At 69.4% G+C, this 24,203-nt stretch overlaps 6 protein-coding genes across 7 annotated transcripts; 2 read left to right on the top strand and 4 right to left on the bottom strand.

Moving 5' to 3' along the window:
• The first annotated feature begins 233 nt into the window (after window positions 1-233).
• On the top strand, window positions 234-2,740 carry LOC121071698 (aryl hydrocarbon receptor interacting protein). 2 transcript variants are annotated; one of them, XM_040560274.1, is made up of 7 exons: window positions 234-393; window positions 556-735; window positions 1,017-1,205; window positions 1,366-1,542; window positions 1,623-1,764; window positions 1,868-2,114; window positions 2,190-2,740. In XM_040560274.1, exons 1-6 carry the CDS (start codon window positions 295-297, stop codon window positions 2,071-2,073), a joined length of 993 nt encoding a protein of 330 aa, XP_040416208.1. In that variant the 5' UTR covers window positions 234-294; the 3' UTR covers window positions 2,074-2,114; window positions 2,190-2,740. The 2 variants fall into 2 exon arrangements, with proteins under 2 accessions (XP_040416208.1, XP_040416207.1); XM_040560273.1 differs by lacking the exon at window positions 2,190-2,740 and having other exon boundaries at window positions 1,868-2,188.
• Window positions 2,741-3,448: 708 nt separating this feature from the next.
• PITPNM1 (phosphatidylinositol transfer protein membrane associated 1) lies at window positions 3,449-13,410 on the bottom strand. The gene is given in 24 exon segments (XM_040560188.1): window positions 3,449-4,279; window positions 4,368-4,496; window positions 4,739-4,922; window positions 5,183-5,332; window positions 5,462-5,610; window positions 5,838-5,954; window positions 6,219-6,329; window positions 6,403-6,551; window positions 6,705-6,854; window positions 6,943-7,113; window positions 7,519-7,697; window positions 7,942-8,081; window positions 8,170-8,277; window positions 8,380-8,569; window positions 8,778-9,022; window positions 9,107-9,168; window positions 9,260-9,367; window positions 9,515-9,530; window positions 9,532-9,611; window positions 9,753-10,067; window positions 10,168-10,389; window positions 12,233-12,354; window positions 12,432-12,646; window positions 13,243-13,410. Coding segments are annotated over 24 exon segments (3,657 nt in total). The 5' UTR covers window positions 13,321-13,410; the 3' UTR covers window positions 3,449-4,012.
• Window positions 13,411-14,199: 789 nt separating this feature from the next.
• On the bottom strand, window positions 14,200-15,108 carry CDK2AP2 (cyclin dependent kinase 2 associated protein 2). Its single transcript, XM_040560297.1, has 4 exons — window positions 15,002-15,108; window positions 14,809-14,909; window positions 14,576-14,708; window positions 14,200-14,455 (listed from the first exon to the last, which is right to left on the bottom strand). Exons 1-4 carry the CDS (start codon window positions 15,072-15,074, stop codon window positions 14,388-14,390), a joined length of 375 nt encoding a protein of 124 aa, XP_040416231.1. The 5' UTR covers window positions 15,075-15,108; the 3' UTR covers window positions 14,200-14,387.
• Window positions 15,109-15,513: 405 nt separating this feature from the next.
• CABP2 (calcium binding protein 2) lies at window positions 15,514-17,985 on the bottom strand. Its single transcript, XM_040560287.1, has 8 exons — window positions 17,846-17,985; window positions 17,370-17,528; window positions 17,102-17,257; window positions 16,844-16,874; window positions 16,553-16,687; window positions 16,342-16,451; window positions 16,110-16,257; window positions 15,514-15,774 (listed from the first exon to the last, which is right to left on the bottom strand). The coding sequence occupies exons 2-8, from the start codon at window positions 17,430-17,432 to the stop codon at window positions 15,749-15,751; spliced, it is 669 nt and encodes a 222-aa protein (XP_040416221.1). The 5' UTR covers window positions 17,433-17,528; window positions 17,846-17,985; the 3' UTR covers window positions 15,514-15,748.
• Window positions 17,986-18,469: 484 nt separating this feature from the next.
• NDUFV1 (NADH:ubiquinone oxidoreductase core subunit V1) lies at window positions 18,470-21,189 on the top strand. Its single transcript, XM_040560249.1, has 10 exons — window positions 18,470-18,624; window positions 18,743-18,825; window positions 19,188-19,358; window positions 19,427-19,610; window positions 19,687-19,876; window positions 20,062-20,274; window positions 20,350-20,516; window positions 20,585-20,666; window positions 20,746-20,891; window positions 20,987-21,189. Exons 1-10 carry the CDS (start codon window positions 18,571-18,573, stop codon window positions 21,068-21,070), a joined length of 1,374 nt encoding a protein of 457 aa, XP_040416183.1. The 5' UTR covers window positions 18,470-18,570; the 3' UTR covers window positions 21,071-21,189.
• Window positions 21,190-21,444: 255 nt separating this feature from the next.
• NUDT8 (nudix hydrolase 8) lies at window positions 21,445-24,173 on the bottom strand. The gene is made up of 5 exons (XM_040557989.1): window positions 24,161-24,173; window positions 22,957-23,158; window positions 22,729-22,861; window positions 22,029-22,106; window positions 21,445-21,921 (listed from the first exon to the last, which is right to left on the bottom strand). The coding sequence occupies exons 1-5, from the start codon at window positions 24,171-24,173 to the stop codon at window positions 21,676-21,678; spliced, it is 672 nt and encodes a 223-aa protein (XP_040413923.1). The 3' UTR covers window positions 21,445-21,675.
• Between the last annotated feature and the right edge of the window lie 30 nt (window positions 24,174-24,203).

The raw sequence follows: 24,203 nt of genomic DNA, 5'->3' as shown, positions 1-24,203 counted from the left end.
GGGGCCTCCTGGGTCCACGGCTGCAGGGCCGGGCTCTGCCAAGGGGCTGCGGCTCCAGGGCTGCTCAGAAAGCCCCGGGCCGGGCTTCAGCCCCCAACCCCCTGGTGGGGCGGTCAGCCCCAGGAGCGGCGGCAGCGGCAGGCGGTTCCCTACACGCAGCCCCTCCGCAGGAGGCCCGGCCGCTCCCCCCCCGCACTGCGCCCTCCGGCCGCCAGGGGGCGCCGCCGCCGCCCCCCTCTCCCCGTGCGTCCCCTCCCGCTCCCCCGGAAGGTGCCGGGCGGAGGCGGCGGGGCGATGGCGCAGCTGGCGGAGCGGCTGCGGGCGGACGGCGTGCACAAGGAGGTGCTGCGGGAGGGCACCGGGCCGCTGCCCGACTTCCGCGACGGCACCAAGGTGCGGCCGGGACCGCCGGGGGGGCGGGGGGGGGGGGGGGAGAGGACCGGGACCGGGACCGGGGACGGTGACCGGAGGGGCGGGGGGGGGGGCGGGGGGGCGTGGCGCGTGCGCGGAGGAGGGAGGCGCGGTTGCCATGGCGACGGCGCGTCCCGCCCGCAGGCCACCTTCCACTACCGCACGCTGCGGTGCGGGGGGGACGAGGCGCCGCTGGACGACAGCCGCGCCCGCGGGAAGCCGATGGAGCTGATCGCCGGCAAGAAGTTCAAGCTGCCCGTCTGGGAGGCGGCGCTGCGCACCATGCGGCCCGGAGAGCGCGCCCGCTTCCGCTGCGACGCCAAGGTGGGGCGGGGCTTTTCCCGGCGGGGGGCGTGGTTTCCAGGTTGGGGGGCGGGGGGCTACGTGTTGGGGGCGGGGCGTTCGTGTACCGGGGGGGCGGGGGCTTTGGCGGGAGGGGCGTGGTTTGATTGTGGGGGCGGGGCTTTGCCATGTAGGTGTGCTTGGCCTGGTGGTAAGGGGCGTGGTTTATCATTGGGGGGGCGTGGCTTGTTGGTGAGGGGCGGGGCCAGCCCGGGGGTGGTTGCACCCCCCTGGGTGCGAGGTCCCAATGTCCGCCCCCCCAGCACGTGGTGCTGTACCCGCTGGTGGCCAAGAGCCTGCGCAACATCGCGGCGGGGAAGGACCCGCTGGAGGGGCAGCGGCACTGCTGCAGCGTCGCCCAGCTGCACGACCACTACTCGCTCGGCTACCCCGACCTGGACGAGCTGCAGAAGAACCCCCAGCCCCTCATCTTCGACATCGAGGTGCTCAAGGTGAGGACGCGCTCGGCGGGCGCGCGCGCGCGCTCGGGGCGGGGCGAGGGAAGCGCTTGCGTGCACCCCTGCCCCCTTGGGGGGTTCTGGGGGTGAGGGTGCTGGGGCTGCCCCTCTCCTGGGGGCAGCCGCCGCCCGTGTGACAGGGGGGTGCCGGCAGGTGGAGGAGCCCGGCTCCTACCAGCAGGACCCGTGGGCCATGACGGACGAGGAGAAGCTGCAGGCTGTACCCCTGATCCACAAGGAGGGCAACGAGCTGTACCGGCAGGGCAAGGTGCAGGAGGCAGCGGCCAAATACTACGATGCCATTGCCTGCCTCAAGAACCTGCAGATGAAGGTGGGGCTTCCCGGCCCTCTCGGGGCCCCCCCCATCCCTCCCGCTGTGCAGGATTCTCCCCCCTCCTTTTCATCCTTCAGGAACAGCCTGGCTCTCCGGACTGGATCGAGCTCGACCAGAAGATCACACCACTACTGTTAAACTACTGCCAGTGCAAGCTGCAGTGTGAGGAGTACTACGAGGTGCTGGATCACTGCTCCTCCATCCTCAACAAGTACGAGGGTAAGGAGCCGCGGGCCGGCCCGGCCGGCTGTGACGAGTGCTGGCAGAGCGAGGGGTTGCTGGGGATGCCCCCACGCTCCCCAGCCAACAGCTCTCCCCGCAGACAACGTCAAGGCCTACTTCAAGCGGGGCAAGGCCCACGCGGCAGTGTGGAACGTGGCAGAGGCACGGGCTGACTTCGCCAAGGTGCTGGCACTCGACCCGTCGCTGCGCCCTGTCGTCTCTAGGGAGCTGCGGAGCCTGGAAGCACGCCTGCGCGAGAAGGACGCGGAGGACAAGATCCGCTTCAAGGACATCTTCTCGCAGTAGAGCCCATGGCCACATGTGAGAGTGCGACGCTCTCGGACCAGGTTTTTAGATATTCCCCATGTGGAATGTTTTATCGATGTTTATTAATGTTTAATACAAAGTTTACTTATTTGAAGTCATGGGAAGCTGCACGGGATTTCGACACAGCACGGTGATACAGCAGCACGCTTAAGTCGCAGTATTACTCAAGAGTATAGCAATCGCCACATACAGTTGAGTCGCAATATAAGCGTGCATCTCCCAACCGGTCACTAGACTGTGCTCGTCGTCACGGTGCCGGGCAGCCCCAAGTGCTGCGAAGGACTACACGGGGTGAAACAAGCTCAAGCCCGCTGCTTTCTTCCACGTTTCTTTTATTCGTTCATTGATTTTTATCTTTTACGTTGGGCTACGCCGCTCTGCATGGGTCTGGCTGAGCTGTTCAGGGCCGTGGGGTCACCAGTGCCAAGCCTGGGCCCCCTCTCTTGCCCCTTCGTGCCTGTACTGCACACCACATCCTGCGTCGTCACTGCTCAAGGCTGCTGCTGTCGTCCCGAGTCTGCATTTCCTGTGCTACGTCACCACGTCAGTCGTAAATATTTTATCTAAACTGACTGCTTGTTACTGCTATCTATATAAAGCTGTGGTCATGAAATACCAAGATAAACAAAAGTAAAACTCATCACAGCCATCTGGCCACTTAGAAAATTGCTGTTAGTGATAGCTCAAGTAAAACAAAGTGGCAGGCAGGGCAGGAGCACGAGAGCGAGCCTGGCAAGCCTCGGCCCTGGGGTCCTGCAGACTCACTGCAAAACTGAGCTGTTCCTTGGTTTGGTAAGTGCTCCACGTCATTCGTGTACTATAGCTGCTAACGTGTCTAGGGCTGCATGGTTTTGTGTCAGTCAGGAGCTTGCACAAGCAGGTGCTACACTGAGGGGTGCAGCCCGTTGGTGTAAAACCACCAGGCCAGCCCCTTCCCTTCGCTGCCGAGAGCTCGGCGTGCAGGCAGCGGCCCTGGTGCTCACCCTTGAGTCTCAAGGACGCGTGTCCTCTGCCCTGCTCCTCAGTGCTCGCCTGCCTCTGCTGCTCAGCCACGTGCTGCCTGCTGCGGCGGCCTCTGAGCCACAGCACGGAGCCGGGGGCACCAGGACAGCCCCCCCCCCCAGCCCCGGGCTGCGTTTACTGGCAGGGACACAAAGTCAGTCCCCTGTGACGTGTCCTAAATCGCTTACGGCCCGGCCCCTGCGGCCACCTGCCTGCCGTGCCTGCTCCGCGTGTGGCACCACGTGAGGCCCTGGGTCGCTGGCTCCCTGGGGCCAGGGTTTGGCTGAAGGGGGGGGGGGGGAGGGAAGGCGTAGCCCCTGTGCTGGCACAGAGCAGACATGCAGCAGCTCTGCTTTACATCGCTTTATTCACAACGAAATGAACTGTAACAGAGGAACCGTTTTTTTTGTTTGTTTGTTTTTAATCCCAGCCCTTCCCCCTACCCCCAACAACTTGCAACACCGAACGGAAATAAATACGCGGTCGCAGGGAGGGGGCTGCTGCCCGCAGGGCGCAACCACAACCCCCACGTCACCACCCACCCCTGGCAGGGAAAGGTGAAACAGAGCCCGGGGGGCACCATTTCAGCCCCCCAGAGCTGGCTGGGAGGCAAACCCCAAAGGGCACTGCCCCACAAAAGGGAGAGGGGGGGCCCACGCGATGGGGCAGCAGGGTGGAGGCAGAGCTGGGGGGCTGCAGGTGGTACCAGGGGGGGCTCAGCCCTGACGGGGGGGTCACTCCTGCCCCTAGAGCAGCTCGGAGCGGTCTCGCAGGGCCCCGCGGTTTTGGGGCGCGGCGCCCTCCTCTCCTTCCTCTCGGCTCAGGGCCCGCCGTGTGCTCCAGCCCCAGGCACTCCTGGCTGGGAAATCAAGGCTGCGTCCGGGGAGGGGGGAAGACGACGGGGGCCGCGCCGCGCTCACTCCTCACCCTCCAGCTTGAGGCTGACGCTGCGGGGCTTGGCACGGGGCAGGCTGGGGGGCGCGGGCGGGGGGCCCCCGTCCCGCTCCGCCTGGCTGGAGCCCCGCGAGCGCAGGAGCTGGCTCTGCTTGCGGAGGAAGTCGACGGGCGCCGGGCAGCCGTAGGTGCCTTTGCCCAGCACGGGCCGGGGGGGTCCTTTGGGGGAATGGGCCAGGGCTGCCGCCTCCAGCTGGGCTAGGTGGGCTACGTAGCCCTCAGACAGGAACTGCGGGACACAAGGACAGCCTGAGACCCCGGCAGGAGCAGCGCACGTATCCCACAGCCCCAGCTCACCCCCAGCCCTGCCCCTGTACCTGGCACTGGTTGTGAAACTTCTTGACGGCCCGGCCCACGATGTAGATGTGCGACGGTGCCAGCCCCAGGGAGCTGTAGACGGAGACGTCCTTGGTGGAGCCGTAGCCGGCGACAATGGTGATCTCTGCCTGCCCACGGAGAGGAGGGGTAAGGCAGGGACAGACCCTTCCCACAGCCCCGGGGGCAGCCACGTGTGCCCTGATCGTGGCCAGCCCCCAGGGCGCTGGGTCACTACGCCCCGGATCACAGTCCTGGTACCAGTGCTACTGGTCCAGCTCCAAGCATCTCCACACGTGGCTCCTCCAAGGATGGAGAGGGCCAGGGATTACAGCTCAGCCCACCCTACCCCCCACCGCCACCCCTCGCCCACCTCGGTGCGCAGGCTCTGCAGGAAGGCTGCTTTCTGCCTCAGGGGGTCATGGGTGAGACCGTCGCAGAAGGAGACGGCGCCGTGAGGGAAGTTGTGCTGCGAGAGCCAGGCCACCACGCGGTGCTTCTGCATGTCGGGGCGCCCCGTCACGTAGATGATCATGTAGCCCGAGTCCTGCCAGTGCCTGGGGGGTACACACCTTGCTGCCGGGAGCCCACCCCGAGGACAGTCCCGCTGGTGGGAAGCCACCAGACAGCTCCCGACAGAGCAGGCATGGGCGCTGGCTCCAAAACCTTGTCCTCTGTGGGGATTTTAGCAACGCTGGCAGAGCTGTGGCCTATCACACCTATCACATCCCCGGGATGGCTCTGATGCCCTCGCCGCCCTGATCAGTTTGTCACCACACCACAAAAGGCCGGTTACCCTCACAACAAGAGCACCTACCGTACGACATCAACAGCACCCGCCCGCACTTTTGGGTCGCTGCCCATGATGGAGACGCTGGCAGTGAAGGAGCCGTCGATGCTGAACACCACCGACTCGGTGCCCCGTGCCACCACCGTGAGGTACGCCTCTGCGTAGCTGTGGTCGCCCCTGGGACAGGACAGCAAGGAGGCTCAGAGCCAGCTCTGTCACCTCCCTCAGCCCCCAGATTTCTGCCCAGCGAGCTGGAGAAGAAGGTGGCCGAGGCGTCCCTGCCAGCAGCAGGCAGCCACACCTCACCTGACCACCATGCGCACGGGGTAGATGCCGATGGCCAGGGCCTTGTCCGGAGGGATGGTGAAGGTCAGGCGCCCGCTGCCGCTCGTCACCTCGGTGCCGTAGTACAGCCACTTCCCCGAGAGCGGCTGCGTCATGATGTAGATATCCACCTGAGGGAGGGGAAAAGGGCTGAGCACAGAGCCTGCTAGCTGCTGTTTCCCTAACCCACAGGTCATTACGATCCTCTCCCACCATATCCTACAAGGTCCTGGTCCCCAGCCCTTCCCCCGCCCCTTGGCTGCAGGTGACATCGGCCCCGTGTCCACCCCCAGACATCTCTGCCCTCTCGTTGCACCTCCAGGGATGCCCCGGCAGCACCCGCAAGCCCCAGCAGTACCTTCTCCCCAGTCAGGGTCACCACGTCCAGGGGACCGTACATGAAGCGCCCGCTGAGGACCTGCGCTTTGCCCTCGCACACGATGATGTCGCTGGCCCGGTGGTTGGCTGTCACGTTCTGCAGGGACGCGCGGGGCTCAGCAGCCAGCGCTGGGGCTGCGCATGGCACCCGAGAGCCCCCGAGGTGGCACGCAGCCCCCGCCAGGCTGTGGGACCAGCGTGGCACCCTCGCAGCAGGCAGCAGCAAACCTTCCCAGCCGCATCACCACAGGGACTGGGATTTGCCTGGCCACCCGAGCTTGATCCCGAGGCTGCCCTGGCAAAGGGTCGGGCTCCCGGCAGCTGCAGCCCCGAAACCAGCAGCTGGCCATGGGGTACGTACCCGGATCTTCACTTGGGTGCGCTTACGCTGCCACTTCTCCCGGGGGATGGCGGGGCTGTAGATAGAGCTCTCTTCGCTCTCTGCCGGCTGCGGGCCCTCCTTCTCCATCACCTGCCGGGTGGCACGGCACAGCTCAGCCTCCGGCGGGTGAGCCGGGCCGCCCGCCCCGCTGCCCCTGCCGTACCTGGCGCAGGATGAAGGCCACCACGTCAGAGGACTCCCAGTAGCTGGCGTGGAAGAGGTGGGGCAGGGTGATGGTGGGGAAGGCGGTCAGCGCGTCGGGGCAGTACAGCGAGTAGTCGATGCGCTTTGGGCCCCACCAGCGCTCCAGGACTGCCAGGAGAGCTCACATGAATCCGTCCCTGGGCCTTATCCCACACCCTGCTCCCCGTCCCCACTTCACGCCCCGCACAGGACCTCTGGACATCCTGGTGCCTCGTGCCCAGCCGAGGTGCTGGGATGGGGTGGGCAGGGGATGACACTCACTCTTGACAACTTCACTGGTGCTGGCGGGCGTGGGGGGCTCTCCAGGCTCGCTGCCCCTCCAAAAGCCCCCGAAGCTGCCGGTGGGAGTGGGGGGAGCAGCCAGGTCCACCTCGGGCAGGAAGAGGGCAGAGTGCATCTGCAGGGCCTCCGCTGCGGGCAGCATCGAGTCAGGCCACCCAGAGCCCCCCTGGCGACCCCCTCAAGAACCCGGGACCGGACCGGCAGCGGGGCCGCTCACCCAGCAGGGAGGAGGTGCCGTCGCCCAACGGGTACTTCTGGTAGCGGGGCACGCTGAGCGGCGGCACGGCGTGGAAGGCTTTGGCCAGGAGGGGCTCCAGGCGGGAGGCGCAGGGGTCGGCCGCGTGGAAGAGGTTGTAGATCTGCTCGCAGGCGGGACGCAGCTGGGCCACTGGGGCAGAGAGAGGGGGGGGGGGGGGGTCAGGGCTGCCAGGAGCACGGCAGGGATGGGGTAGGAGGGCTGGGAGACACGGGGGAGTGCGGCACCCGGGGAGGAGAAAGCAGTACGCAGAGGCAGGAAAGGCTAGGGAGACAAACCCAGGATGCCGGTGACAGCCTGTGATGCCGTGGGACAGACTGGGCTGGCACGGGGCAGGAAGGGGGACAATCAGGCACGTGCCAACACCAAGACCCCCACAGCCAGGGCGTGCAAGGGGCCCAAACCTAAGCAGAGCTGTTTCAGGAGGTCTGGGGGATTCAGACTCGTACGGGGCAAGGGGGAACACAACTCAGGAGAAGGGCTCAAGCCCCGCAGGGAGGCCTGGGGGCTCACACCGCAGCCAGAGGGGGTCCTCACCGTCCAGAGCGGGCATGACGGTCTTGCGCAGCGCGAGCACCAGCCCCAGCGGGGAGCCGAAGAGGAAGAAGCCGGATACCTTAAAGTCAAGGCGGGTGCTGGCGCCCTCCGCCCCATCCGGCGCTGCAGAATTGCCTCGCGGTGCCTCTGCCTCCAGCGGGGCCTCACTGAGCTGCAGGCTGCAACAGCAGAGCCAGTGGGCATGGGAAAGCCAGCGCTGCACCCACTGCAGCCCCGTTAGCCCGGAGGAGCTGCTGGAAGCAGGGGAGCTACAGCAGGGCACTGCACCTACACCATGCTCCCTCCCGGGCTGGTGCAGATCAAAAATTCACCCTTTGCATAGAGTGTAAGATTTTCCAGGATGCCACTAGCACTCCCACGGGGACAGGGGGTGGCACTGCTGACTGTCCCCCTTGCTCTCACCTGCACGAGGAGCCGGGATGCTGGCTGTCCCCCTGCACACACGGCTCGGGGCTGGCCTGGCCTGACCCTGCTGCTCCTTCCGCCCCGTCGGCCAGCGGGTCCCTGCCGCCACACAGCTCGGGGGAGATGGGCTCCGTGCTCTGCAGGAGGAGAGGAAAAGCATCAGCGAGTGGCTGGCTGCTGCTGAGCCACTGCCGACACCGATGGCTCGAAGACACGGGCACCCACCAGGCTGCCACGGCGGCTGCTGCTCCGGCTGCCCCCTGCGCCCGCCCGGCTCTGGCACAGCGCGTCGAAGCCCAGGATGCCTCCAACGCAATCCCCGAGCAGCACCACCTGCGGACGGCACGCTGTCCGGGCTGAAAATGTCCCCGGTGGGAGCCAAGTCCCAGCTGGAACCCAGGGTGAAGCTTGCCCCGAGCTCCCCGCCCCTCTCACCTGGCCACAGAAGCCGGCGCCCTCGCCGGAGTGCAGGAAGGTGCTGTACGCCTGGTTGGCGCGGGTGATGACGGTGCCCACGGCGTGCTGGTAGCTCCCCGAGGAGGTGGCCAGCAACGGGAGGGCTGCCAGCGGGATGTGGTCCTGGCTGCTGGACAGGCTGTCCCGGTCGTGGCTGTAGGGGCTGAGCCTGAAAGGCGCACGGAGAGCGGGTGAGCAGGGCTGCCCCGGCATCCCCAAGCCATCGCACGATGCTCGCTTCTCCAGATACCACACCAAGAGAAGAAGAGCCCCCTCCCTGAGCCCGCCACCTCCCCACGTCCCCTCCCGGGAGCAGTTTGCGTGGGGAAAGCCCCCTCTCACCCCACAGCCCCGGCACGCCGTGCCGCCATCCTCACTTGGAGACGAGGGCGTAGGCAGCGGCGCAGATGGGCGGGCAGGGCACCAGGCGCAGCGCCACGTGCCCCAGCGCCTCGGGGAAGTGGACGCGGGTGACGGCGTCGAAGGTGGCCGCCAGCGTCTGCACGTCCGCCTGCTTGGAGCCCGGCTCGCCCACCCCCTGGTCCAGGATGTTGCCGCTGTGGAGGATGAGGAAGAGCGCGTGGATCCGGCACGCCTGCGCCGCGCTCTCGGCCGAGACGCCCTGCAGGAAGGAGAGAGCTCCTGTCTGCACCCACTCCGGGGTCCCAGCAGGGGGGCGCAAGGGACAGGATGAGGCTGCACACACCTCAGAGAAACCAGCCGCCGCCAGCCCTTCGCCGTCTGCCTTGGCAGCGCTGGGTCCGTCCCCTGTGAGCACGTGGCTCGGGTGAGCTGAGGCAGGGCATCCACGCGGGGGTCAGCCCCCAGGTTTGGGGCAGGCTGTGCCCACCCTGCTCACCCAGAGCCTCGTCCAGCTCTGCCGGCCGCTCCAGCGTGTCCAAGAAGTCGTTGGAGCTCCACTTGGTCATCTCCTTCGCAAAGACTTCGTCGCTGTCAGACAGGTCCTCTGTGGTGGCAGGGATGGGGCCGGGGGGTGGGCGAAGGGCAGCCCGCACCCCGGCGTCCTGCTGACCCCCGTGGGGCAAACCCAGAGCAGCCCCTGCTCAGGCTCCCCACCACCAGAACCCAAAGTCGTGGGGCTGCTCCGCCATACCGTGGGCGTCGAAAAAACTCCTCCTCGGAGCTGTTCTCGGAGTCACGGGCAATGTTCTGCATCCGCCACTCGGACAGGCTCTGAGGAGACACCCCCCCTGCCACCAGCACAGGGTCAGGGCTCAGAGCCCCCAGGGCAGCGAGCCCCCACTCCTGCCCCACAGGTCCCTGCTGCTCCCGCACCCCGAGCCGCAGGAGGCTGGAGTCCTACTCACCCAACACAGGACCCGTTCTCTCACCTCCGTGCTGGGAAGAATAGGAAGAGCGGGAAGACGTGGACCACTGCTTGGCAAAGGTATCGTCGGGGGAGGCATCAGACGTGCCCGGTGCCTCGGCACCCTCCTGCCCGCCGGCAGCTCCCGGCTCCGGCCGCCCCTCGGGGCTGGGGCCGGCGGCGGGGGGCTCCTCGGCCTCGCCGCACTTGGCCATCTTCTGCGCCAGCATCCGCGCCGTCTCCTCCTCCAGCTGCCGGATGTCCTCCATGGTCAGGTCCGTCCACTCGTCCTGCCAGCACCAGGCCTGGCGGTGGGCGCGCAGCATCACCTTGCGCAAGCCTGCGACGGGGAGCGGGGAGCGAGCGCGGCGTGGCCCCGGCGCCCACGTCCCAAACCCGCTGCCCCCGCGGGCAGGGCGGTGCCGCCGCCCCGCGCTCACCGACGTCGTGGATGAACTGCTCGATCTTGGACTGCATCCCCCAGTAGCGGAACTCCACCTTGCAGAGCTTGTAGGCGCACATCAGGGGCCCGCCGGCGGCCGCCTCCAGCCAGTCGTCCCCCAGCGGCCCCCGGCCCGTCTTGGACGAGTGGTAGAGCTTGGGGTCCTCCTCGGGCTTGTACTCCCCGGGGGAGATGGGGTCACGCACGATGTCAATGGTGTCTGAGGGAGAGGAAGGAGAGCAGCACTCGTTACCCCTCAAGGCTCAGAGGAGCAAGAAAAGGGGAGGAAAGTGGAGAAAAACGCACAAAAAATAGGACCGGGGGCACCCTGCAAATTATTTCCACGCGCCGTGCGCTCACGCTGGCAGCGCCAGCGAGCACCATCCCTGTGGCTGTAACCTCAACAGCACCTTTGGGTGCACTCGAGCGCGTCCCGTCCCCACGCCAGGGCCGGATCCAGCGCCCCGAGGAGCGGCTGCAAGGGGCGCAGGCAGCCGCGGGGGGGCTGGGCGCTCCGAGCCGGGCTGACACACTTAGGCGCATTAGCGAGGAGATTTGGCAGCTGGGAGAAGGCGCGGGTGACCCCGAGGACGTGGGGGCTGAGATTGAGGCCAAACCAGGCGGCGTGGTGCAGCGGGGAGCCCCGCTCGCTGCCTCCCCCAGGAACGGGGCGAGGAGCAAAGCAAAACCTCGCAACCCCGGATCTGTTCGTCCCCGCTGACACCCCCTGTGCCGTGGCAGCAGGGCCAGCACCAGCCCTTAAAGCAGCGCCCAGCGAGCTCGTGGGGCAGCTCGGATCGTGGCGCGGGGACGGCGCGGGGACGGCGTTATTCCCGTGTTGTTCCCGCAACAACCCCGCGGGTCTGTTTGCTGGGAGAAAACCCGTGAGGACGCTGCTATCGGTGCGGTTCACAGGACAAGGTGGCCAGCTCGGCCCCGACAGCCCTGGCATTCGCCCTGCTGCCAGCCGCCCTTTGAAACGTGAGAGGGGATTTTACATCCGAGGCACTACAAGACACCGGGGTGGGAGCGAGAGCTGGCAAAGAAAATCCCTCCCGGGGTCAGCAGCGGCCCCGTGCTCCTTGAAGAGGGACTGGAAGCTCACGGGACTGGGTCCGGGGGAGAAATCAAGCAGGGGCCGTGCCCTGCCCGCTGTCCCCTCGGCCCCGGTTGCTGCTTGGTGGTGGCAGGGACAAAATTTGTCCCCCCCAGGCCTGCACCGCCAGCGTCCCAGCCGGACATCCCCAGTGCCGCAAGAACCAATGAGAGAAATAGGTCAGATGAATCATTTCCTCCGAGTGCCTATTTTAGGCCTCCATTTTAAGAGCAGAGCGTGACGCGCTGCACTCCAGTGCCTAAAACGACCGCACCGACACCGCCGGGAACAGGAGCAGGCAGCAGCCGGGGACAAACCTCCCCCCGGGGGGGGTGAATCTGCCCTGGACCCCCAGCTCTGCCCTCAGCCAGCGCAGAGGGGCTGGGACCGGAGAGCAACGCCAAGCAAAGCTCTGGGGAGCAGGAGAAGCAGGGCAGCGAGGGGGGAAAATGGGGACACGCTTTCCCAGCTCCCCCACCTCCAGCAGATCCAAAATGCCCTGCCAGAGCCCGGTGCAGGTTCCCACTCGCACTACCAGAGGGGCGAAGCTGTGCCAGACCACGTGGGACGGGCCGGGACGTGGGACGGGGGAGCAGCCTGGCACTGGGGAGAGCTGCAAACAAACACACAGGCAAGGCGAGGGGGCAGGAAATGAAATCATCCCCCAGAATGTTTTTAACGCAGACTCTCGCTTAACGGTGCTGCCACCAGACTGGGCAGGGTGCTCGGGGCACAGGTGCCTTTCTCCTTCCAGGGTTCCCCCCCCAGCTCGCTCCCATAACACAAGGGCCAGAGGAGGGAGCAAAACCCATTGCGTCACAGGCGCTGAGCCTCTCGCGGGGCTACCTGGTGAAAGGCCGAGCCCCTCGGGCTCTGCGGTGCAGCCAGCCCCAGGAGAGCTGCACAGGGACCCCGGCAGGCGTTGGATCCTGCTGGGCTGTGGTGATGGCACCCCTGCCTTACGCACCCAAAATCCTCTGCCTCTTCTCAGCTGCGCTCAGGTTGAAGACATTGGTCTGCTGGCCCGCATCTGGCCGGTAATATGTCTCGATCTCGATGGAGAACTTCTCCACAAAGGGGCAGGTGTACCTGTGGGAGGTGCGGGGACAGGGCTGAGCCCGGCAGGTGGCCCCAAAGCCCAGCCCGCGTCCCCCCCGGGGTCCCACCTAGTTCGGGTGTAGGGGTAGGCGTTCCAGGACTCCTCCTCCACCTGCAGCGCAGCCTTGGGCAGCAGCGCCCGAAACCAGCTGGGGATGTGCGAGCCCACGTGGTAGATCTTGTGGGTGTACTGGCCGCTGCCGCCGGGGCCATCGCTGTAGGGCCGGTTGGCCAGGATCTCCACCCCGCTGCCCTCACCGCTCGATTCCTCCCGGCTCTTCTTCTGCGGGGCGAGGGCTGGTTGAGACCCTATACCCCAAAACCCACACGCAGCACCCCGTGCCCCAAAACCCAGCACCTCACCGGCATGCAGGTCCCCCGCATCCTTCCCCAACCACAAACCCCCTCAGCCCCACAGCTGCTCCTGGGACCCCCCCCTGCTTGGCCCCGCACCCCAAAACCCCCCCCTGGGGGCAGCCCCTTGCCCAGAGACCCCCCGATTCCACACCGCCCTTCCCAGACCCCCATCCTCAGCCCCCTTTCCTCAGCCCCACACCGTCTCCGCACTCTCGCACCCCTCAGCATCCCTCCAGCACCCCAGGACCCCCATCTCGGCACTGTCCCAGTGTCCCCACGCAGCCCCGGTGTCCCCCCAGATCCCTCCCAGCCCCCCCGGAGCCCCAATCTCGGCGTTGTCCCCGTGTCCCCACACAGCCCCGGTGTCCCCCCAGACTCCCCCAGCCTCCCCGGGACCCCATCTCGGTGCCATCCCCGTGTCCCCACGCGGTCCCGGTGTCCCCTCGGCCCCCATCTCGTCACTGTCCCGGTGTCCCCACACAGTCCCGGCGCGCCCCCCCCCCCCGCCGGGCCCGGCCGCACCTGGATCATGTAGAGCTGAGCCACCTGGTACTCCTCCAGGCTCATGGGCAGCAGGATGTGGTACTCCTTGATGAGCATGGCGGCGGGGGGCAGCGCCTGCGGGCACCGCCGTCAGACCGGCCCCGGCCCCGGCCCCGGCCCCGGCCCCGGCCCCGGCCCGGCCCGCACGGCGCCCGCCGCAGCGCCGCCAGGCCCGCCCCGCTGCCATGGCAACGCGCCCCCCGCCCGCCCCGTTCGGCTGCGCTCGGCTCGGCCCGCCCCGCGCTCGGCTCCCTCCGGCCGCGCTCGGCTCCCCCTCGGCAACCTTCGGCTCCCTCCGGCCGCGCTCGGCCCCCTCCGCCGCCCCCCGCCGAACCTGCGCCCCCGCTCCGCGCCGGCCCCGCGCCTCGTGACGTCACGGCGCGCTCCCGAAGGGGGGTGCTCGCTGACGTCAGCCCGGGGGGGGGGGGAGCGTGACGTCAGAGCGGGCAGGCGGCGGCGGCGCCGCTGCACGGGGGCTGCGCGGGCGGCGGGGCCGGGGCGTTCAAACGGGGGAAGGGGGGGGGGGGGTTGGGGGCTGAGGAGTTTTGGGGGGATTTGGGGACTTATGGGGGGGATTTGGGGAGTTTTGGAGAGTTTGAGGGGAGTTGGGGGGAATTTGGGGAGTTCTGGGGGGGACTTGGGCAGTTTTGGGGGGATTTGGGGAGTTTTGGGGGGTTTGAGGGGGGATTTCAGGGGTTCTGGGGAGGATTTGGGGAGTTTGGGGGGATTTGGGGAGTTGGGGATTTGGGGAGAGTTGGGGGGATTTGGGGAGTTTGGGGTGGGATTTAGGGTTTGGAGGGGGAGGATTGGGGGAGTTGGGGGGGATTGGAGAAGTTTTAGGGGGGGGGTTGGGGGGAATTGGGGGTTTTGGGGTGATTTTATTAGGTTTAGGGTCACAGCAGGTCTCGCCCCCCCCGCCCCCCTCCAGGCGCCGTGTCCCGAGCACGTCCTTTATTTATAAAAACCCGCGGCTGCAAAGGGAACCGGGGGGGGGAGGGGGGGGTCAGGGGGAGCCCCGGGGGCGGCCCCGTACGAAGGGTTGGGATGGGGGGGGGGGGGGGCCACCGGCGGGGCTCCGGGACCGGGGGGGGGGGGGGAGGGGAGGGGGACACCGGAGGCGGCCGTCACGTGCGGGCGTTGCGCTCTGTCTCCGCCAGGCACTCCCGCACCAGCGCCCGCGCGTGGATGATGCCTGCGGGGGGACGAAGGGGGGGGGGGGGGGGGGTCGTGAGCCCGGTGGCACGGGAGGCCCCCCCCCCCCCCCCCACCCCCCCCCCCCCCCCCCCCAATCCCCCCGGTGCCGGTGCCGTACCCCGCTTGAGCCGCTCCATGGCGCTCTTGCTGCCGGCGTAGGTGGGCCGGATCTCCTTGCCCATCTCCTCGATGACGGACAGGAGGTCGGTGTAGGTGCTCTGCGAGCCCGGGGCACCGGGGGGCTTCATGGCCTGCGGGGGGGGGGGGGGTGGGGGGCGGGGAGTTAACGGAGGGGCGCAGCACCGCCCCCCCCCGTTACCGGCCCCGCCGCCCCCCCTCCCCCCGCCTCACCTGCACGTAGCCCATGGAGGGCGGCCCGAAGTCGTTGAAGAGCGGCCGGAAGGGGGCGGCGGCGCCGGGCGCGGAGCCGGACGGCGAGGGGACGCTGGTGGCTACGGGGAGCGGAGGGGGGGGGGGGGGGCGCGGGGTTAGCACGGCGTTACCGGAGCCCCCCCCCCCCCCCCCCGCCTCAACCCCCTCTCACCGGCGGGCGGCGCCGCGGGCCCCGGGGCGGGGCTGGCGCTGGCGGGGGCGGGCGCGATGGGCTTGTAGGACATCCCCGCGGGCCCGCGCCGCGAGCGGCTCCCTGGCGAGCGGCGGCGGCGGCGGCGGCGGCGGCGGCGGGCGCGGGGCGGGGCGGGGCGCGGCGGCCCCCCCGCAGCCGATTGGCCGGCCCGCGCGGACCCGCCGCGCTGATTGGCCGCCGGCCCGGCCCGGCCCCGCCCCCCGGCCCCGCGGCGGAGAGCGCGGCCCGGCCGCCGCCGCTCGCCAGGCCCCCACCCCCACCCCCCCCCCCACCCCTCCCGGCGCCGACCGCTCGCGCCGATGACGTCGCAGGCCGCGCGCCGCGCTGACGTCAGCGCACCACCCCCCTCCCCGTTACCATGGAGACGCGCGGCGTCGGCCCCGCCCTCCTCCGCCGCCATTTTCTTCTCCTCCCCCCCCCCCCCTTTCCGGTGACCGCCCCCCGGTAGGAAGGAGGCGCGGACAGCGGCGCCCGGCACACGGCTTCATTGCACCGGGACCCCCGCACGCACCGGGGGCTGCCCCAACCCGGCCCCGCCGCCCCCGGGAGGCCGCAGGGGGCAGCGTGGGGACGGGCCCGGGAGGGGGGCGGACGGGCCCCGGGACCCCTCCCGGTGGCGGGGTGGAGGGGGCGGCGGTGCCGGGGCCCTCTGGTCTCGGTAAGGCACGGCGGGGGGCTCCTGTCCCGGCTTGGCACGGGCCGCCCTCAGCGCGACATCATCCGCACAAACTCTGCCGGGGGAAGCGGGGTGTTAACGGGAGAAGGGCGGTAATACACCGGGGGGGGGGTAATAACGGGGTAACAGAACCGGCGGGGGGGCAATAAAAGGGGTAACGGAACCGGGGGAGTTAATAAAGGGGTAATGGAACCAGGGGGGGCAATAAAAGGGATAACAGAACCGGGGGGGGGGGGTGGTTAATAAAGGGGTAATGGAACCGGGGGGGCGGCTAATAAAGGGATAACACAAGTGGGGGAGGGTTAATTAAAGGGTAATGGAACCGGGGGGGGGGGTTAATTAAGGGGTAATAAAGCAGTACCACAACCGGCACCCCCCCAGCCTCGTTACCTTCGAAGTCCACCAGGCCGTCCCCGTTGAGATCCACGTCCTTGAGGATCTCGTCCACCTCCCGGGGGTTGAGCTGCTGCCCCAGCAGCTTGCGCATGGCCTCCCGCAGCTCCGCCATGCTGATCTGCCCGTCCCCGTTGGTGTCGAACTGCCGGGAGCAGGTGGGGGGTGATAAGACGGTGTGTCCCCCCCCCCAGCAGCCCGTCCCAGCAGCCCCCCGGCCCCCCCTCACCTCGCGGAAGGCGTCGCGCAGCTCCTTGATGCCGATCATGTCCGCTGTCTCCGCCAGCATCTTGGGGCCCATCAGCTCCACGAAGTCGTCGAAGTCCACCTTGCCGCCTGCTGCGGGAGGAGGGAAGTGTGGCCGGAGTGTGAGGCACAGCTCCGGGGCCACCACCGAGGGGACGTGCAGGTGTCCCCCCTCCCCGCGCCCCAACACCTACTGATCTGCTGGGACAGCTCGATGAGCTCCATCTCGGTGGGCATGTAGCCCATGGTCCGCATGCACTCGCCCAGGTCCTTGTAGCTGATGTAGCCATCCCGGTCCTTGTCGAACTCCCGGAAGGCTTGCTTCAGCTCTGGGGACAGCGCGGGGACGCGGGTGGCACCGGGGGATACCCCTTCTGCCGCCCCCCTTCCCCTCCCCGGACACGGGGAGGGATGGGTGGAGGGGAACGGGTGACAAGTTGGTGACAGGGGAGACTCCAGCTGCGGGCAGCGTCCCCACGCTTTACCTTCGATCTCCTCCGGCCGCAGCTCTCGGTCCTGGGAAGAGAAAGCGGGCTGGAGGGACGGCCCCCACCCCAAACCCCCACCTGGCGGGCAGCGAGGTGGCCGCGGGTGACCCCGTGGGAGCCGTGTGCCACAACTTCGGCCGGGAAGGGGGGGTCACGAGGCACCGCCGCGGCATTGCCTTGACCCGAGGAGCCCGGGACGTGCCTCCGGGTGAACGGCTGGGGGGGGGGGGGGAGGGCGCCGCGACCGGCACGTACCAGCTGGGTGATGGCGATGCTCTGGCGGAGGAAGATGCACGCCGGCCCCACCAGCCCGTGCAGCACCGAGTAGTTCTGCAGCGGCGGCGACTGCGCGGCCTCCGCCGCCTCCTCGGCCTCTTGGGGGCCGGGGGGGCCGCAGCGCTGCCTCCCGTCCTGCGGGCAGAGCCGGCCGGTAGCGGGAGGCAGAGCCCAGCACCCCCCCCCCCCGATAACCCACACCCCGTGTCCCCCCCTCTGCCCGCCACCCCCCCGGGGCCAGCCTTACCTTGGAGAGCCTCCGCTCAGGGGTCTTGGTGCAGTTGCCCATGGCTGGGGGGTGCCCGGGCATACCTGGCCCCCCCGGGGGGGCCGCCTGGCGCAGTCCTGGGGGCCACCGACTCCGGCCCGGGCGCGCCAGGACGGGGTTTTTTTATAGTAACAGCGGCTGCGTGGGGATTTGCGGTTTTTATTGAATATCTCGGGATATGCAGGGCGAGGCGAGGGGCGGGGGGGGGGGGGGGGGCCGCACGCGCCCGCACACACACATAATCCCCCGGATTATTGCCCGCTCGGCCGCGCTGCTCCAGATGTGGGGGAGCCACCCAGCTGTCCCCGGGCGGGGGGGGGGGGGACACACACCGAACGGGGACACCGAGCGGTGCCACCGCCACCCTCCTCCCCCAAAATAATAAAATTAATTAAAATAAACCCCCCAAATCGCCATCCATTCTCCCCCGTCCCCCCCCGCACGCCGCCGGTTACCTGCCCGCCGGCGGGGGGCACCTCGGGTCCCAGCTCCTCGGTGCTCGCACGGCAGAGGCCCGGGCCCCCGGTCCCGGGGCTCCGCCGCCCCCGGGACCGGGGGGCCTGGCGGGGGGGGGGCTGCGGGCACCGCGCTTCGGCTCCGGGGGGGCCCGGCGGGGCGGCCCCCGGGCGGCTGCGGGCAGGGGGCTGCCGGGGGCGCGGCGGGGCGGCCCGCGGAAGAAGAGGAACATGGTGCCGGTGCCCGGTGCCGGTGCCCGGTGCCGGTGTGTGTCTCCCCCCCCCCGTCGCCGCCCCCGCCGCCGCCGCCGGCCCCGAATCCGATCCCCCGCTGCCGGGGTGAGATTGCAGCGGGAAACCGGATCCGCCACGGGACACCCGACCCGCGCCGGCCGCACCGGGGAGCGAGGCCGCGGGGAGCGAGGCGGGAGCGCACCGGGGGGGGGTTAACGGGGAGGAACCGGCGGGGTTAACGGGGGGGGCCGGGGGGGCTCCGAGCGCGGAGACATCGCGGGCACAGCCCCGCCGCCGGGCGGCGGCGCGGGGCCGGGAGCGGGGAGCGGTCCCGGTGCCGGCCCCGGTGCAGCCCCCGCGCCCCCCGCCCCGGTCCCGGTCCGTGACGTCACCGCCGCGCCACCGGCGCCCGCCGCTGACGTCACTGCTGCGCGCACCGGCGGGGGGCGCCTGAAGGTGACGGTGGGAGCGGGGCCCCGGCGAGCCCCGCCATGGCCGCCCGGCAGCTGCAGGCGCTGCGCCGCCTCCACGCCGCCGCCTTCTCGGTGAGTGCCGGCACCGGGACCCGGACCCGGACCCGTACCCGTACCGGTACTGTTACTGGTACCGGTACTGGTGCCGGTACCGGGCCCGGTGCCGGTGCTGAGCCCGGTCTCCCCGCAGACGGCGCCCAAGAAGACGCAGTTCGGCTCGCTGCGGGATGAGGACCGCATCTTCACCAACCTCTACGGGCGGCACGACTGGCGGTGGGGGACGGGGGGGCTCGGGGGGTGCTGGGGAGGGGGCTTGGGGGGTGCTGGATGGGGCCTGGGGGGGCTCCGAGGGGTGCTCGGAGGGTTTGGGGGTGCTGGGGAAGGGGCTTGGGGGGTGCTGGGGGGGGGGTCCGAGGGGTGCTTGGAGGGTCCCAGGGGTGCTGGATGGGGCGCTGGGGGGGCTGGGGAGGGAGCTTGGGGGTGCCGGGTGGGGGGTTGGAGGTGCTGGGAGGGGGTCTCTGGGTGCTGGATGGGGGTGCTGGGGGTGACTGCAAGGTGCTGGGGGGACTCCGGGGGGTGCTGGGGGGTTCTGGTCCCTCCCGGTGCTACTGTCCCCCCCCCGCTGCTGCCGGCAGGCTGAAGGGCGCGCTGCGGCGCGGCGACTGGTACAAGACGAAGGAGATCCTGCTGAAGGGCGTCGACTGGATCCTCGGCGAGATCAAGGCGTCGGGGCTGCGGGGCCGCGGCGGCGCCGGTTTCCCCACCGGCCTCAAGTGGAGCTTCATGAACAAGCCCCCGGACGGCAGGTGGGGGCCGGCGCCGGTGCCGCACGCCCGGAGCGCCGGTACCGGAGGCTGACGGCGCTTCCCGGCAGGCCCAAGTATCTGGTGGTGAACGCCGACGAGGGGGAGCCGGGCACCTGCAAGGACCGGGAGATCATGCGCCACGACCCCCACAAGCTGGTGGAGGGCTGCCTGGTGGCCGGCCGCGCCATGGGCGCCCGCGCCGCCTACATCTACATCCGCGGCGAGTTCTACAACGAGGCCTCCAACCTGCAGGTGAGCGGCGGGGGCCTGGCGGGGCGCTGCCGGCGACGTGCCCCCCCCCCCTGCCCACCCGCTGTCCCCTCCGCAGGTGGCCATCAGGGAGGCGTACGAGGCCGGGCTGCTGGGGAAGGACGCCTGCGGCTCGGGGTACGCCTTCGATGTCTTTGTGGTGAGGGGCGCCGGGGCTTACATCTGCGGGGAGGAGACGGCGCTGATCGAGTCCATCGAGGGCAAGCAGGGCAAGCCCCGCCTGAAGCCGCCCTTCCCTGCTGACGTGGGTACGTCCCCGAGCTGCTCTCAGCTCCCCGTGTGCTAGTCATGGCAGCACAAACCCCAGTTCCCCACCAAGCGGCCCCTCTCGAGCAGGATGCAGCGATCCTGGGCAACGCCCGGCTGCCGTCCTGCCGTAGGGACGCGGTTGCGCTCTGGCACCGCCCAGCCACTCAACCCTGACCGCTTCCAGGCGTCTTCGGCTGTCCCACCACGGTGGCCAACGTGGAGACGGTGGCCGTGTCCCCCACCATCTGCCGGCGCAGCGGCGCCTGGTTCGCCAGCTTCGGGCGCGAGCGCAACTCGGGGACGAAGCTCTTCAACATCTCCGGCCACGTCAACCACCCCTGCACGGTGGAGGAGGAGATGTCGGTGCCGCTGAAGGAGCTGATCGAGAAGCACGCGGGTAAGTGCCGCGGCCCTCCTCCGAGCGGGACGTCCCCGTCGGGCCCAGCTGAGCCTGAACCCCCCTCTCTGGCAGGGGGTGTCCGCGGGGGTTGGGACAACCTTCTGGCCGTCATCCCGGGGGGCTCCTCCACCCCGCTGCTCCCCAAGTCGGTGTGCGAGACCGTGCTGATGGACTTCGATTCCCTGGTGCAGGCGCAGAGCGGGCTCGGCACGGCCGCTGTCATAGTCATGGATAAATCGGTAAGGGACGAGCCCTCCCCGGTGCCCGCCTGCCCCCGCCGGGCCCTCACTGTCCCCTTCCTCCCCAGACCGACATCGTCAAAGCCATCGCTCGCCTCATCGAGTTCTACAAGCACGAGAGCTGCGGGCAGTGCACCCCGTGCCGGGAAGGTGAGCGCATGGGGCCGGGACGGACGGGGGGGGCAGCAGCCGGCACCGCGGGGCCCTCACCGCCTTCCTCTCCCCGCAGGTGTCGACTGGATGAACAAAGTGATGGCGCGCTTCGTGCGGGGCGACGCGCAGGTGGCCGAGATCGACGCGCTGTGGGAGATCAGCAAGCAGATCGAGGGCCACACCATCTGCGCCCTGGGCGACGGCGCCGCCTGGCCCGTGCAGGTGCGGGCTGGGGGGCCGCGAGCGGGATTTTGGGAGGGGGTCTGGCGGTGGCTGCTGCCCTGCCCCGTTAACTCCGCCTCGTCTGCTCTCCCCAGGGCCTAATCCGCCACTTTCGCCCGGAGCTGGAGGACAGGATGCGGCGCTTCGGGGAGGCCAAAGCTCGAGCGGCCTCAGCGTGAGGAGGCAGCGGTGGAGGACAGGGGGTGGCAGTGCGCTTCCCTGCCTGGGGGGGCTTCGTGGGGGCGAGGGGCTTCTCGCCGCTGTTGGGGGCTCCTTAATAAACGCTGCTGTGCTCGCAGGCTCCTCTCTCTGCTTTGGGGGGGGCGCAAGAGGAGGCTGCGGTCTTAAAATCAGGAGCAGGGGCTCCCTGGAAAAGGGAGATCGATGGGGGATGTGGCCAGGCTTGGCCAAGGGCTGGGAAGCCCCCGGGGGAGGTCCTGGCTCTCCACAAGCCCCTGCTTCCCCTCCTCTCCCTGGGCCCCTGAGCCAAGCAGCTCCCTGGCACCAGGGAGGGCTCTTACCTGCACCAGCAAGCTGGAGGCTGTGGTGTAAGTGGTTTAAAACATGGCTTTTTACTACAATCACAGTGTCATCGCAGGCTGGGCAGCAGCATGGAGTAGGTGACAGCCCCGGGGCTGCCGCCTCTCTGCGAGCGCGTGGCGGGGCTGAGCCCCACGCGCCCAAAAAAAACAACAAACCGAACCAAGGGGCAGCACCCCCGGCGTCCTGCGAAGGGCAGGCGGCACCCCGTCTCCTCCCAAAAATTGGGAAGGGGTGGGTGGGGTCAGGCCCTGCGCGGCGGGGCGGCGAGGTGGCGGCCGGGCACATGGGTCTTCCTGCGGTAGTGCTCGGGCGCCAGCAGCTCCAGCGTCAGCTCGGTGATGATGGCCGTGAGCCCCCAGACGCGGTGGGGGCCGTGGAGGAAGACGGGCAGGGTGTAGCCGTGGCGGCCGCCGGTGCGGAAATGCGTGTAGCCCTGGTTCTCCTCCCGCAGCAGGTGAGCCAGCGGCAGCGTGAAGGTCTCCGCCACCTGCCGGGATGGGGACACGCGCAGGGATGGGGATGGAAGGGGGTCCGGAGTGCCTGTGACTCCCTCCCCCCCCCCCCCCCCCCCCGCCCCGGTGCGGGGTCACCCACCTCCTCAGGGTTTGGGGACAGCTTCAGGTTCTCCAGGGGGCCCAGGTTGGCCACGACGGGGACCACCAGCATCCCTTGCTGGAAGGGAGCGGGCGGCAGAGGGAAGGGGGGGGGGGGTGGCAAATGCCAAAGCTCATTCCCGGTCGCCTGGAGCCCCCCCCAGACACCCACGTGCCCCACGTCCCCCTTTTTTTTGCCCCATGGCCCACACAGCAACCACCCCTGTCCACCACATCCCTGCCACTGTGTCCCCAGACAACCCGTCCCCGTATTCCCCACCACCTCACCCCTGACCCTGGTGTCCTAGTCCCCGTGTCCCCAGTGCCCCCTGCCTCCCTGTCCTCATCCCCACGTCCCTGTCACCGCATCTCCAGACACCCCCCCCCAGTGCCCCCCCTGCCCCATCTCCCAGCCCCCCAGCCCCATGTCCCCTTATCCCCACATCCCTGTCACCGTGTCCCCAGACACCCCAGCGTCCCCAGTGCCCCCCGCCCATCTCCCAGCCCCCCAGCCCCATGTCCCCCTATCCCCACGTCCCTGTCACCGTGTCCCCATGTCCCCAGGCACCCCCCAGGCCATCTCCCAGCCCCCGGTGCCCCCTCTGTCCCTCTCCCCTTTCCCCCAAACCCCCTCCCCCGACCCCGGTGTCCCCATCCCCATGTCCCCAGCTCCCCCCCGCCACCCCCCCGGTGCCCGGTACCCGGTCGGGCAGACTTCTCAGCATGCCCCAGACGCTGCCCTCGCCCAGCTCCAGCCCCAGCTCCTCCCGCGTCTCCCGCAGCGCCGTGGCCACCGCGTCGCCGTCCGACGCCTCCCGTTTCCCCCCGGGGAAGCTGCGAGGAGCGGAGAGGGGGAGGACGGGAGGACCGGGGGGCGAACGGGAGGAACCGGGGGGGGTACCGAAATCATCCCCCCCCCCCCAGCTCACCTCACGTCGCCGCTGTGCGGCCCGGGCAGGCGGCGGCAGCGCAGGGTGTAGAGCAGCGAGGGGCGGCCGCGCACCGAGCACAGCGGCACCAGCACCGCCGCCCCCGCCGCCGCCGCCGCCGCCGCCCCGCCGCCCCCCCGCCGCCGCCCCGCCGCCCCCCGCCGCCGCCAGCAGCTCCCGGCAGCGCCGCTCGGTGCCGCCGCTCAGGTACCCGCGGCGCGGGGGGACGCGGCCCCAACCCGGCCCCGCCATGGCGCCGCCGGGGGAAGGGGAGGGGAAAGGAGGCGAGGGGAGGGCGACCGGCCCGGCCCCCCCCCCCCCCGGGGCTCCCGGTAGCGCCGCACCGCGGGAGGAGCGCGAGAGAAGAGAGAGCACGGGGCGTGCGGGGCTCCCCGTGGGCGTGCGATGGTCCTGCTGGGTGTGCAACCCGGTCACGGGGCGTGCAGCGGTCCCAGGGGGGTGTTCAGAACTTTCTGCTGGGTGTGCAACCCCGCCACAGGGCATGCAGGGCTTCTACTCGGTGTGTAACCCGGTCACAGGGCACGCAGTACTCCCCGCGGGAGTGCAACGCTTCCTGGTCAGTGTGTGACCCGGTCATGGGGCGTGCAGCCCGGGCACGAGGCGTTCAGTGCTCCCAGCGGGCGTGCAACGCTCCTGCTGAGTGTGCAATGTGGTCACAGGGCACGCAGCGCTCCTGCTGGGTGAGCAAAGCTGCCTGCTCTGCGTGTAATCCGGTCATTGGGCGTGCAATGCTCCCAGCAGGTGTGCAACCCGGTCACCAGGCGTGCAACACTCCTGCTCTGTATGCAACGTGGTCACAGGGGTTTGCAATGCTCCCCGTGGACGTGCAAGCCAGTCACAGGGTTTGTTACACTCTTGCCAAGTGTGTAATGTCCACAGTAGGTGTGCGAGCCTCGTGCTAGGTCTGCACCATTCCCAATGGGCATGTAACCCCACCACTGGGCGTGCAACCCTCCCAACAGGTGTGCAAGCCTCCCTGCTGCCACAACGCCTCATCACGGCGCGTGCAAGCCTCCTTCCACCTGGGGAACACGCCTGCTGGGCGTGCAACCCTGCCAGCAGGTGTGCAAGCCGGACATGAGGTGTGTTCGCACGGGGGGGGCCCTGCCGCCACCCTGGGCCGTCACTTCCCCGCTGCCCGAGAGGTTGGCACGGCCGCTCGTTAAAACAAGCACACAGATACTGAGCAGGGTCATGTTTCCGGGTGCCATTATCTTGCGGTGGGA

Source organism: Cygnus olor, chromosome 5 (assembly GCF_009769625.2).
Source record: "Cygnus olor isolate bCygOlo1 chromosome 5, bCygOlo1.pri.v2, whole genome shotgun sequence".
NCBI classification, from domain to species: Eukaryota; Metazoa; Chordata; class Aves; order Anseriformes; family Anatidae; genus Cygnus; species Cygnus olor.
This window is presented reverse-complemented; position numbering and strand designations above follow the sequence as displayed.